At 38.0% G+C, this 14582-nt stretch overlaps 1 protein-coding gene across 1 annotated transcript in view; it reads right to left on the bottom strand.

The window, feature by feature from the left end:
* Positions 1-7351, bottom strand: part of LOC119419058 (alsin-like) — a 33872-nt gene extending 26521 nt beyond the window's left edge. Inside the window, 11 exon segments of the mRNA XM_037686358.1 lie at positions 470-638; positions 1882-2063; positions 2777-2864; positions 3681-3913; positions 4004-4128; positions 4423-4611; positions 4681-4713; positions 4798-4988; positions 5582-5806; positions 6590-6738; positions 7332-7351. Coding sequence (XP_037542286.1) covers positions 470-638; positions 1882-2063; positions 2777-2864; positions 3681-3913; positions 4004-4128; positions 4423-4611; positions 4681-4713; positions 4798-4988; positions 5582-5806; positions 6590-6738; positions 7332-7351 — 1604 coding nt within the window.
* Positions 7352-14582: the final 7231 nt, after the last annotated feature.

Genomic DNA, 14582 nt, shown 5'->3' with positions numbered 1-14582 from the left:
GCATATATAATTTTTATAATAGTGTCAGTTCATGCAAAGTTGAATGCAAATAATGAATATATAACAAAACATCCAATGCATCAGCTTAGAACTATATTATTGTGTTAAACAATCACATTCGGAGACAACGAATGCACAGAAATGCAAAAAAAAATAAGGTAAAGTTGATCAGTTCATGTTGTGAAACAGTTTAAGTTTTCCTTGCATCGTTCACTCAATAATCTGCTGGTGTTTTTATGATGTTACATAGAAAACAAAATGCATCTACAGCATTCTTTACAGATTTTCTTTTATTTTGTTAGTATTTAATAATACAATTCCCCAAGAAGCCAGTTCACTTTTAATCATCAACTCAGTTCCAGGAATTTAGAAAACACACACAAACAATCATAGGTTTCCTGTTAGTATTTATGCTGTAGAGAAACAAACTCAGTATATTATGATTGTGCTCAGATGTGCGTATACAGACCTGGCGAGTTGGTCCCCGTGACCCAGCTGGCCCTCTGATCCACGGCCCCAGCTCCAGACTTCAGTCTCCAGAGACGGCAGCCCATCTCCGGACTCCTCTGGTCCTGCGACCTGAGTCTGACCGGCGGAGGACGGCCTGCAGACACACGGGGAGCGTCTCCGAGGAGATCCTGAACAAAACGAACCGCAACGTAAATCTAAAAACCTTGGAACGTTACATCTGATTTTTGTCTCGGTTGTAAATGGACTTTAATAAAAGTAACAACAGGCATGTATAATTTGCTGCTATAATCACAGGTCGTTCAAGAAAAATCACCATGGAGACACAGGAGTGAACCACAGGTTTGGTTTGAACAAACCAAATCACTTCATAAACTTTTTTTTTAAATGATGCAACAGCTGGAAATCATTTAATCGTCTATTTAATGTAAAGACAAACAGTTTCATGCAACAACTGAACAGTGTGTTTGATGATGTGTTTTTAAATCTGTGTCGACTGATGGAAGACTTTCATCATTACTCTTCTGAAACAAATGGAAATTCAGAAAATTTAAATTTAGTCTCAAATAACGAAGTCACCAACACAATTAAATGTCAAACGAACACCTTTTCACCAAGTATTTCATGGCAAACACTATTTGTAACAACCCACAACCTGTGGATCATTTGCTTGTATCTACTACTTTTTTTTTTGTTTTTTTGTTTTTTTTTTGGGGGGGGGGGGGGTAAGTTTGTGACACTTTTTTCATGAAAACACTACTGCAAAGATTTAAAAAAATATACCAAACTACCCAAGTATTTAATAATTACCATTTTCCACTGGTTGCTCTGTTGCACCCAATTCTTCCAGTCTGGTGCGCTCTCACATGTTTCACAACTCCTTTTCCACCATAATATTACATTTTTTTAAAGTTCCACTTTAAAATCTTTAAAGTGCATTGCACTGTTCCACGAGAACAACGTGAAAACAGTTTATTTGCATAAATGACTAAACTGGTTGCACCCCGGAGACCTGCTTTGCCTCTGGTGATGCTGGGTAATGCACGAAAAAGTCGCTTGCACACCCTTTGATGACGCCTTCTGGTAAACATGGAAACGGAAAGACACAACAACTGATAAAAATCATAATTATACACTGTAAATAGTTCAAAGACGTCCATACCACCCATAAAACCAATTAAACCTCAACTGGTCCATTAATCAGCATTTTCTGCATCATTTGTCGATTTCTTAAACAAATGCAAACGTAAACGCAACAAGGAGATAAAATAAACTGTTGAGTTAAAGTAACAGTTTCCTGGCTGAGGTTATCAATCTTTTCATGTAACTCGGGGGGGGGGGGGGGGGGGTAAAAGAAAATAAGCATTTTTCACCAAGCGAACAGTTCAGCTGAGCACGCCCTTCCAGTCCTACCATGGGTGGGGGTTCCAGGAAGTGAGCGTCTCCTGCTGGCTGCAGTCTTCCACTTCTGGTGTATGTTTGTGAGACTGGAGCTCTTCTGCCCCCGCAGCGCCAGCCTCTCCTTCTCCAGACAAAGACGAACTTCTTCCAAACACACAGGCGAAGATGAGCACGGCCCAGGTGACCCGCTGACGCTGCAAACCACAACGATACGGTTAATAACCAAGCACTGGGGAGTCATCTTGGTACATGGATGCTGGGAGTATAGCTGAGCTGTCCCGTCGGAGCTTATGAGTAAAAGTATAAAATAACTGTACTGTGCAAGACCTGGACCATCATTATCATTTAATCATTTCTGATCATTGTTTCATCAGGTTTTCCGAGAGGTTTTTTTATGGACGAGCTGCTTTGTTGCTCATTTTTAGCTCCGTACTCGACTATTCTCAACGGTATGCTTTGTTTTTTAGCCTACCTACATAAAAAAGCTTCTAAACTCAAGACATGAGCCAGTGATGAATCCACACATAACCGACAACTTAGGAAAAACATCAAACTTGGTCATATGACTCTTAGTTTTTAGAAAGACACAGTTTGATCTTATTTTAGTTTAACTTATGAAAATACTAAAGATTACACAGATTATCAGGCAATAAAAGAAGCATTTTAGCACCAACAAGGTGATTCCCAAAGTGTGGTGAATGATGGACGCTAATGCGTTTGATTGAAGCCTCATGAATCTGTGCTGCTTCTCTGATATAAATACGAGTTAATGGTGTAAATGTCAAATGAACTCAGAAAAAAGGCAATTTGCCTTGTGCTTTTGACGTTCTGAATGGCGACTTATTAAAGGGTTTCCTTTTCTTAAATTTGAGCAAAGTGCCTCAACTTTGAATAAATCTGGTCTTACTTGTTGCTCTGTCTCTTAGAAGTTGAGTCGTCTTTGTTACTGGGTGTTAACAGATCCAGAGAGAAAGTTGAGGAAATGCAGCTGTCGTCTGGAGTGGGAGACAGAGATTTAAGGAGAAGACTTTACAGATCACAAGAAAAAAAAGCAGATTACAAAAAAAGGCAAAGTTCAGCTACGAGCTAAATAAATAAGACCAAGGAAAAAGGTCATTTTCTGTGAAAATAAGAGAATAGTTATGCCGAAATTAGCTGAAGCAGCTGAAACTGAGCTGTTAGAGCTAAAAGCAAAAGGCTAGCTAAAAGTAACTAAATGCTATCTACAATTAAAAAAGGAAAAAGGCTAGCTAAAAGTAGCTAAATGGTATTTAGCATAAAAAAGCAAAAAGCTAGCTAAAAGTAGCTAAATGTTATCTAGTACAAAAAAAGCAAAAGGCTAGCTAAAGTAGCTAAATTGTATTTAGAACAAAAAAGCAAAAGGCTAGCTAAAGTAGCTAAATAGTATCTAGAATAAAAAAAGCAAAAGGCTTTTTGATTACAGTAAAATAAAAAAGTAACTAAATGGTATTTAGAATAAAAATGCAAAAGGCTAGCTAAAAGTAGCTAAATGGTATCTAGAATAAAAAAAGCAAAAGGCTTTTTGCTTTAAGTAAAAAAAGGAGCTAAATTGTATTTAGAATAAAATAAGTAAAATGCTAGCGAAAAGTAGCTCAAAAGTACAATATACAAAAACCAAAAATCAGAACAGCCAATTTCTGAACAAACTGAACATTTTGACATTTGAACAGCTAAATTAGCACAAAGTATGCAAAGTTTACAACATTCACACAAAAAATATGTCAATTAACACACACAGGACAAAATATGTGAATTTTAAAACAGCAGAAGAAAGAATAAACATCACCAACCTGAATTGTGGCTGCTAACCGAGTCACTATCTAACGTCCCTGACGTGTGCTGTGACTCAAATGACTGATCAGAAAGTTTCTCGAGGACGTTCTGAACCTCCAACTCGTCAGGGAAGGCCGCGTTCTTGTCGTTTCTCCAGCTCGACACCAGGTGAGCTTTAGGGCTGCTGTCGGACTGCGATTCAGAGTCGGTGTGCTCCTCAACCCCCAGCCTGCTGCTGATGGGAAGACTCCTGCAAAAATGTAGAATCAAAGAAACATGTAAGAGAAACAGGTGTTTTTTTTTTTAACAATAAAAAAGGATTATCTATAAAATACTTTACTGTTTAGAGATAAATTCGCCCTCCTCAGAAAATGAGGATGAACTGGCTCCACAGCCAGGACTGCTGCCAGACAACATTCCCTCTGGATGGCGCCTCTGTCTGGGGGCTCGTCTTCTGGGAGACGTCTGGAATGCAAATCAAAGAGGAACATCAGCACAGCGTAGAAACAGATGACTCCAAAAACTAGACAGCTTTACAGAAAACCTCGAGATTCTGCATGCTTCTTGGATCCAGCAGAAGAACGGATTAAGTCTACATGATCACCCCTGACAGATAATGCTGATAATCTTTGGAATGTCACTAAACAAAAGCTAAAATGAGTCGAGGAGTCTGTGGGAACTCTCTAAGCCTTTAGGCCTGCAGGTGCCTACAAAACAAAAGCATTTTCCAAATGTCTTGCACACAAACAGATTATTCACCTCACTCAGGACTTCAGTGAGCTCCACGCCGAGCGGACAGTAGTGAGAATCATCAGCTGGAAGCAGCTCCTCCCGGGTCATCGCCGGGCAGTGAGGCGACTGACCCCGCTCCTTCGTTTTGGGGGTGCTGCAGTCCTGAGCAGGCACACTGTGAACCAGAGCCAAGCTGTGGTACGCACCACACGCCACCTGTTGGAAATTAAAACAATGAGAACGACTCAAAGCATGATGCAGTCTTTGTAGCTGGTGAGAACTTACCTGAATCACATGTCTGCCTGCCAAGTGTTCAACCTGCCACACAGGAGACAAACGATTCAAGTCTGGTGAACAATCCAACACCAAAATGAAAATTCATTTAGCTCGGAGTTTAAATACCTTCTGAGGTTTCCACACGGGGAAGGTTTGAGTGACCAGGCCAAGCTGGCAGCCGCTTCCCCAGGCCCACAGCTCGTTCTGGGCCGACAGAGCCAGGCTGTGCTCACGTCCGCAGGCCAGGTCCACGACCCGAACCGTCGCTGGAGGAATGGCCTCGGTGTCCACCACGCTGACCAGGCTGGGCTCCGGGACTGTCGGAGCAAGCAGCCGCATCATTGTGTAAATGCTGAGTCAGCTGAATAGCTATTGCTGTTCTGATTCTTTTAGCTTTTAGCTACTGTTTTACTATGTTTACATATCTGCTACCATTTAGCTGCATTTAGCTACCTTTAAGTACAATTTTGTATCTTTTAGATATTAACTACTCTTTGGTTACTTTAGCTTTTTCCTACTGTTTCAATGATTTTAAGCTTAACATCTATTTTCTAGCTTTAGTGTCTGTTCTACAAATTTTATCTACTGTTCTATTGCTTTAGTTTGTAACATTCCAGCCTGTTACCTTGTATTCTGCTAATTAAGCTGATCATCTAAGCCTCTGTTCTGATTGTTTTAGTTTCAGTTCAGCTTGTTTTAATTTTAACTCAGTTTTAGCTTCTTCAGCAAAGTCATTCAGCGATTCAGTGATTTGATGCAGTAAAGTTATAATCACAATTTGTTAAAAATATAATTTGTTAATTGGAATCAAATGCACTTCTCTTAGAGCTGCTAAAGACAAGTGAAGGATACATTCATTGTAATATTTTGTTAAGATAAAACAATGGAACAAATGTAGGAAATAACAAACCTGTGATGTTTGTAAATGAGCCCCTCTCTGAACCCCCACACTGTCCTGCTGTATTCTCCCCCCACATGTAGACGTTGCCTTGCTCGCTTATCACTCCGCAGTGAAAGCCGCCAGCAGCCACATGGACCATTGTCTTCCCCCGCAGAGAGCGCTCCAACACCGGAGCAGAGACCGGGACACAGAGGTCCCTCCATGAAAGGGCTCCGAAGGAAAACACCTGACCTCCTGGAGAAAAACAAAATATAACCAAAAAAAAACAGTCATTTAATCTGCACATGCACTGCTTTGTTCATGGATATGCTACTAACGATCATATTGATGAAGTATTGCGCAAAAATGGCGAGCCATCCCACATTTTAAACAGTTACTTTCCAGTAAGCTTCTAAAGCAGTCTTGAGCAAAAGTTTTCACGACTTTCTAACGAACCTCAAAAGGTGTTTTATCTTAAAAAACAAATAACATTATATTGAAATTACTAGTAATTCGGTGCAAAGACACATTGCATCATTTATACTAATCAATAAAAATGTCAATTATAAGTGTTTAATGACCATAAAATTGTATTTTAGCACAATCAAAGGGATACCAAAACACTTAGAAGAGCTACCAGTGTCAAAGTGCCACACGAGACGATAAAAAAGGTGCAATTTTGCAACTTCTTTGCAGTGTTGTTAAAATTAGCTCTTTGCAAAGTTGTCTGGTTTATATTTTAAAAAATGACTCATTCATTTGTTGAGATTAGGTTCCTCTTTAAGCTTCAATAAATCTTAGGTTTGACTCAAGTACTTAGCAAAAATAATGTTCAGGTACACGAACTGAACCTAAATTAAGTTAAAACAGCAGCCAGTGTCAAAAACACGTTCTGCACATTAATCCCCAAATTCCAGTTCTTATAGCGGCTTACTGAAAGAACCTCCGAGTAAAACAAACCATCTGTGTCTCAGCATTGTTGTGTGAGTCATCCAGAGATAACTACCACCCAGCCCTTACCTTACCACACAAACACACCTTGTGCCAACAGGAGGCCGTGATGTTCTCCGAGGGCGACCTGCAGAGCAGGCGTGGACAGCAGCGCTCTCTCTGGGCTGCACCCCGCTGAACACCACACATGGAGAAGTCCTCGATCCGGAGAGGCAATGGCCTGCTCATCTGCAGGTCTGCATGCACGAAAACAACAGCTTTAATCGGCAAGAATCAGGACAAGACTCAGTCTGAATGCATGCAGTCTAAAGCCAAACCAGTCTGAACGGCTGCACCAGATCCTGAACTTGGAAATGAATGAATAGGTTCATAAAAGAAAAGGAGAAAAAAATGGATGAGCAGACTAGTCACATCAAGTTGGATTACAGTAATTCCTCTGTGTCTGCAGGCCTCAACGTGCACTCAACGTATAAAGAAGAAGCACAACTCTGCAAAGGACAACAGTGTTTCTGATGGTGCAACAATAGAAATAAAGTACTGAAAAACATTTTTATTTGCAATTTGCAGAGCAAGAATTATATTAAGCATGATAGTGCAAAAGTCTTGATGTGCCTTGTTATAGTCTTTCTTGAAATTATTTAAAACAGCAAACTTTCTGTAAAATTTTTTTTTCTAGTTTTTGACTACTTTGCTTTACTTTCAGCTTCCAGTACTGCACAGTGTCAGTGGAAATAAAACATCATGCTTGAGTGTTCAGTATGTTTCCAGTGGAAACAAAGCTTGGAAGAAAGATTACCATGGCATGAACTCAGAAATGATTGATGTTTACCTTTCTTCCTGATTCTCCATCACTTCATGCTCTCTTCTTCTCTCCAGAACGCCCCGCTCATAAACATTTTTTAAAGGTTCTTTGGTTGTTTTCAATCTCTGTCCTGGTTTGGCTCATCTTTGGTTCATTTGGCTCCAACTCCTGTAGATGAGACGAGCAGTTTACTACCTGTTCTGTGAATGAGCGCACAAACAATCTCAGATCATTACTGCTCGTTTCCAGATTTATCATGGGTTAAAAACCTTTTGGTGTTAAGCTAATTTCTGGATTCTCATGTGAAAGCTGTAAAACATATCCTAACAGCTCAATTAAAAGTGTCCTAAGTGTATTAAACGATATTCAAGCATCGATTCGTGTTTTTGCTATGGCTAGCTACTGAGGCTAAGCGGCTAACTAAACTTACCAGCAAAACCGATGCGGAATTCGGAAGAAAAATCCGGAGATTTTTGATGCGAAAACTTCAAATAAGTCCGGATGAATACGTGTGAATGTCACATCTGATACGTGAAATAATAGTTTTTAATTTGTTTAAATCAGTGCAACGCAGTCAAAGCGCAACAAATAGTCTTAATGTTGAGAGGAAACTATGCAATGGCATCCGAGCAGGGACAAAAAACATCGCTGCGTTCATCACCTGTTGGTGCCGTTTGGGTTGCCAGATAAAAAATACAATGTTGTACTGTTGCTTTACATTTCACGTTTTTTTTCATTCAAATTATCGTATGTGTGCACGTTTAGTTTTGGTGCACATAAATTACAAATCAACTGCATATTTAGGCTTTCAAAAAAACTATAATGTATGCCTTAAAACGGTCGCATGAATACGATAATTATCGTTTATTTGGCAACACAACAACACTCCACAAAGAGGATAATATTTTGTAAGAGGTCTTACTCTGTTTATATTTCTAGAGCCGCAGAATGAATGTAATTTTTTTATTATTTTTTTTATTATTATTTAAACGACACTGCGTTGCTGGATTTTTTTTTAAAATTTTTTTAAATTATTATTATTTACCTGGATTACTGAGCATTAATTCAACCTTAATTTATGTTAATCGTGACTGTGTGTTCTTTTTAAATCGATATTTTAGGCTGATAAAGTGAAATAAAATAATACAGAGGACTATGCAATATGGACATTCATTCACTCATTCCTTTATTTAGACAGGTTATTCCCACCGAGCCTCGAGAACTCATTTACAAGAGAGACCTGATTTCAACAAAGAATGATGACAACAATGGACAACAGCTACAACAATAGACAATTATAAAAAGGCATACAGTTTTTTGTTTGTTTGTTTTTGTTACAAAAAAGATGGCAAAAAAGTAACAAAAACAGCTAGATTATAAGGCAAATGTAGAAAACTAAAAACAGGAACATGTCTACATGTCTGCATTGGTCCTTGCCAGAAGTCCAACAGATTCTTAAAGCCACTTAGATCACTATTTCTTTCATCACTATTTCCTGCAGTTAAAGGCTGTACTCAGTGTGCATGTCAACTTTATTTATTTGCTTGTTTGTTTATTTGGGAAAAAGTAACAAACAAAATCTTCGGCTGCCAAGTAGGCCTACCACGTGTATTTATTTACCTTTGGAAGCAGCCAAAGTGACTGAAAATAGGTCAACAGCAGCAACATCCATGGAAGAGCTGTTTCAGATAGAAAAGTGAGTCATTTTTTATGTATTAGTAGTCTACATATTTACTCTCAGATTTAAGTAACAAATGTAGATAAAAGGGTTGTTTACACTAAGTGCGTACCAGATCAGGACGTCTTTTATCCCCCACATTAAAAACGTTACTACTGCCTTCTTCCACCTGCGTAACATCGCTAAAATTAGAAACATCTTATCTAAAAACGATGCAGAAAAACTAGTTCATGCATTTGTCACGTCTAGACTGGACTACTGCAATGGTTTGTTATGTGGGTGTCCAAATACTTCTTTAAAACGTTTTCAGTTAATCCAAACTGCAGTTGCCAGAGTCTTAACTGGAGTTAGTAGGAGAGATCATATATCTCCAATTTTAGCTTCTCTCCATTAGCTCCCTGTCAAGTCCAGAATTGAATTCAAAATCTTACAATGTACAAAGCCCTCTACAACCTAGCTCCATCTTATATTCGAGATCTTATTGTTCCATATTTTCCTAACAGCACTTTGCTCTCAGACTGCAGGCTTACTTGCAGTTCCTAGAGTTTACAAAAGCAGAATGGGAGGAAGATCTTTCAGTTATCAGGCTCCTCTCTTGTGGAATCAACTTCCAGTTTCTGTCTGTGAGGCTGACTTTTTGATAAATCCTATAGTTAGAGTTGGCTTGTTATGATGCCATAGGTTTAGACTACTAGAGGACAAATTGACCTCATTTCCTTAAATGATTTGTTAAAATTGAATAGTTTTCATTTGATATTATTTCTATCTCAACATGTGATTCTTGACCTGCCATTGTGTATCTGTTCCTACCAAACCCAGCTGGTCGAAGCAGATGGCCGCTTGTCCTGAACCTGGTTCTGCCAAAGGTTTCTTCCTCATGAGGGAGTTTTTCCTTTCCACTGTCGCCTTCATGCTTGCTCAAGATGAGAGTTCTGCGATCAAGTTAAATCCAAAGCAGTTTGCTCCTCTGATAAATTGTGTTAACTTACTATTTTTATATATGAATGTTTCTGGTCAGTGCCCTGAGACGGCTTCTGTTGTGACATGGTGCTATATAAATAAACTGAATTCAATTGTACCTACATTTTAGAACAGCACATGTAATTGCATATCTGTAAATCTACATTCAAACTGCACCATATGATTTAGTTTAGAATAAACTTTTGTATGGGTGATCTCATAGTTTGCAGAAGGTACCTTCAATTGTACGTTTATTCTTTTCTTTTTAAATCTTAATTCAGTCTTCATTGGCTTTACTTATACATGTTTTTTATGTTAAAGATTTTACATCGAACTTTGACGAGGTGCTATTACTGTAATAGTACTTAAGCGGCTCTACATCTTCAAATTGGATACATAAATATATATATTTCAAAAACACCAGGAAAACACAAGAACACCAGAAATCATCAAAATGGCACAAGGAATTATTAAAAAGTCGAGCTAAACTGTGGGTCACAGACATGTTCACAGGTTTAAAATCAGGTATATTTCTTCTTTAGTCATTTATCAAAGTCTCTGCACTTCTTTTTTTATTTTACCTTTGTGTGTTGTGCAGCAACAAGCAGAAAGATTCCCAAAACACTCTTACAGAGTGTGATGCTCTGATGTAATTCTCAGTCCAAAAAGCTGCTGAACTAGAACTACATTGGCCAAATAACCACATTAATATGGCAGCACCAATAAATCACATTGTGTATAATAAAACATGGTTCAGGAATCTTCCCAGCACAGCTTCTGGCCTGAGGTGAGTCACGAGCAGCAGGCGGATTACGAGTGAACACATCGTCGTACAACAGGGCTCATTTCCTGGAGGTTTTTTTTTTTTTTTTTCAGAAAAACAGCACCCAGCAGCCTGTCCGGTCACATTTCTTCAACTAAATCCAAACTCAACTTCTTTTATTTGTTTTCTTCCTCTCTTTTGCCTTCCTCCCCCGGTCGCCCATGTTTCGTGAGTCACTCCTATTTTGCCATTTTAGTGTTTTCTATATAAAGGGCGTCCAGCAGGTTTTGGCTCTGGCTTTTATGTTGTCATAAAAAAAAGAAGAAAAGAAAAAAAAAACGAGGGCAGACATTTTAGACTAGAGGAAGAAAATCTAATATTTTACCTCCGTGGGGCTGAATATGAGACATAAAGGAACACAGCTGCATATCTCTGATGGGAACTTTATTTAGTTTAGTTTTATGTTTAATGCAAGATCTATCAAGAAGTGTTAGTGCTCAGTGTTTGTGGGCGTGACTCTCAGCTACACAAAATTTTAGCTCAGTAGCTGTGGAACCGACTGGTTTTGAAGTTTTGTGTTTGTCAAGGTGGCTTAGCTGTGGCAACCATCTTCACCATCAGCAGAAGAAGTACGTCCAGGATTTACCTTCTGAGGATTTATCGAATATGAAGCAATAATCTTTAGACTTGTTACAATTACTAGAGAAATTGCATTTCCTGTGAAAATTCATTGTGAAAGCTTATTGCTGATAAACTTGCTGAAATGTAGCTGAAATGCAAGAACAAGCCTAATTTAGCTAAATAAATAAAAAAGAACACATATTTGCTGAATTAGGTTTGAATAAGCAGAAATGAGTACACAAGTAAAAAAATATATATACTTTTTAAAAAAAGCCAAAATAAAAAAATAGCAGAAAATTAGCTGAAAAGGCAGAAAGGAGCTTAAACTTCCAGAAGGAGGCAGAAGAAGCTGAAATTAGCTAAAAAAAAAAAAAAAAAAGTGGAATAAAAGCTAAAATTAGCATGAAAACAGCTAAATAGCAGCTGAAAACAGAAAAAGCTGAAACCAGTAGAAAAAAACTGAAAGGAGCATAACACACCGAAATTAGCATAAAGAATTTAATTAATAAAAATTTAATTAATTTAATTTAAAAAGTAGCAGAAATTCCCACAAAAATTTGAATTTATCTGAAAACAGCTGAATTAACTAAAGAAATGCTGAAAAGCATGGTGAAAGGGTAGAATATGCTCAAATTAGCAGAAGAAATCAGAATAAACGAGCAGAAACTAGTATAAAAAAAGTGAAATGAGCTGAAAAAAGCTAAAATTAGAAGAAAAAAAACAGCTGAAAAGTAACTTAAAAAAGCAGAAAGAAGCTTAAATTGCCTGAAGGAAGTGAAGCGAGCACATTTTTGGTGAATTAGGCTGAAAAAAGTTGAAACAAGTGCAAAAAATGTGGAATTAAATGAAAAAGCTAAAAAAATTAATAAAAACAGCTAAATAGTATAGCTGAAATATCAGTAAAAAGTTTAAACAAGCAAAAATATCCTGAAAGGAGCATAACAAGCTGAAATTAGCAAAAGGACGTTAGAAGAAGCACAAAAATGATTTAGTTAGCAGGAAGAATCTGAAAGGAGCATGAAGCAGCTGAAATTAGCTAAAAATAGCTGACAAAAAGTTTAAACTTGCACAAGGAAGCTGAAAGAAGCTGAACTAGAACAAAATGTGAAAGGAGCAGTAAAAGGTTGTGAACAGATCTAAAGATTTGAAGGATGTAAAATGAGCTCAATTCATTTTCTATGAGAAAAAAAATGTGTCAGAAAAGGCTAAATATTTCAAAAAGCTAAAGTTGCACCAATACCAAAAGTCAGAGCACCCTTCTCCTGAACAAGTTGAATGTTTTGAAATATGATTTGTTGAAACAGCACAAAAATTGTGGAACAAGAAAGATGCAGAAAAACTTATGGAAGAAAAATGGATCACAATAGTGTGAATGCTTCATAAACGTTCACACAATAAGAGTTTTACAACAATGGACCAGTTTCACACTAGATGTGATCACTATAATTGGTTGTTCTCAGCAGAAAAACAAAACTTCGTAAGGATCAACATTTTTAAAATGTCACAAAACGCTGGGACGACCCTGGTTAAAAATTATGAGACCTGCGTGATGACCCGAGTATGTTTTCAGGTTTCTCTGCTAAAACGAGACGAAACGGGTCATTGTGAGGCTAAATTAAAAGTGTTTGTTCACATCCCTCAGACACACTCAGTAACCCCGTGTCGTGACCCAAGCAGCTTTTATTCCTCTTTCCTAAACCCTCATAAAATATTACTGCAGCTGGAAACAACACATCCTGGGTTTATGAGACTGCAGTGGCTCTGTGCGTGCACGTGTGTGCGTGCATGTGCATGTGGGTAAAATCATGCACAGAGATGGTGGTTTGATTGACCACAGCGTCGTGAGTTCACATGAAGCTCTCTGAGAGTAAAATGTCATAAAAAAAAAAACCCTGCTGCTCTTCCATCACATTAGGGTTCCCAACCCTGGTCCCTGAGGAACACCATCTTTTAGTTGTTTCTCTGCTCCGACACACCTGATTTTAATTAATTTGTGATTAACAGGCTTCTTTAGAATGAGAGGAAGTAATCAGGTGTGATGGAGCAGGGAAGCAACTTAAACATGTATGATGGTGTTCCTCAAGGACCAGTGTCGGGAACCACTGTATTAGGTGACACAAAATGTTGTGATAATTTTTTTTTTATGAATTTTTTACTAAGATGTGACATGCATTAAACTGCTCTGGCATTCATTCAGTATCAAACCTGTACAAACAATATTCCCTGCCGATCTTGATGTCTGTTAGCAAAATATCTCACGAACCATGGAGCAGATCTTAGTAAAATTTGCAGAAAATAATCAACTGGTATACATCTACAATAGATTAACTTTTGGTGTCCACCCCATTCAAGATGACCACCACTGCCCACTGACCTTCAAAAACACAAAAATGGCTATGACTCAGACACTCTGACAGATACTGAGCTAAAATTTTCAAGTAATTAATAGTAATTCCTAGACATACTTTGTGTACTAATTGATCGTATGGATCTGGTTTTAAAACTTTGCCAATGATTATTGGAATCAACTGTATCTGTCTGTTAGCAAAATATCTCATGAACCACGAAACCGATTTTGCTGAAACTTTTAGGAAGTAGTCAGGTGATGTTCACCTACAACTGATTAACGTTTGGAGTCAACTTATATTAAAATGGCCTCTACAGCTAATTAACGTCAATGAACATCAAAACTGCTATAACTCTGACAGTTTTACACATGTTGAGCTGAAATTTAATTTGGTAGTAGCTGACACTCATTCTCAACACATACTCTGAGCGTCACTTCACACAATACTGCATGACGTTGCACGTGACTTTACGACTTCCCTATAGTTGTTTCAGAAATCTGAACCTGCTCTAATATAAGAAGGAGTTTGAGGGAGCCACTTTTGACTGCACCATAAACACTTACATCACATGGCTGTGTGTTGCCACCAGGTGACTCCTCCAAATTAACTGGATTAAAGCATGTAAGCTCATTTAATTTGCTTGAAGCCAAAAGAAGAAGAAAAAAATTATGTGGAAAAAAAGACAGGCTGAACTCTGTCTGGGAGACAACAAGGGAGGGGCTTTCTCTTAACTATCTGGCATTAGAAGAAGTGTGTTTGCGTGTGTGTGTGTGTGTGTGTAAAGGCAATATATTTAAAGAACATTGAAAACACATGTCTGGAGCTTGATAAAGAATATTTTAGACACTGGGTAATTTGGCATGATCTTACACACAAGAAGGCTCCCTTTGATGGAGGAGGTTGGACTC

The sequence above is a fragment of the Nematolebias whitei genome, chromosome 13 (genome assembly GCF_014905685.2).
Source record: "Nematolebias whitei isolate Nwh7 chromosome 13, NemWhi1, whole genome shotgun sequence".
NCBI classification, from domain to species: Eukaryota; Metazoa; Chordata; class Actinopteri; order Cyprinodontiformes; family Rivulidae; genus Nematolebias; species Nematolebias whitei.
Note: the sequence above shows the minus strand (reverse complement) of the source record. Positions and strands in the feature narration are given on the sequence as shown.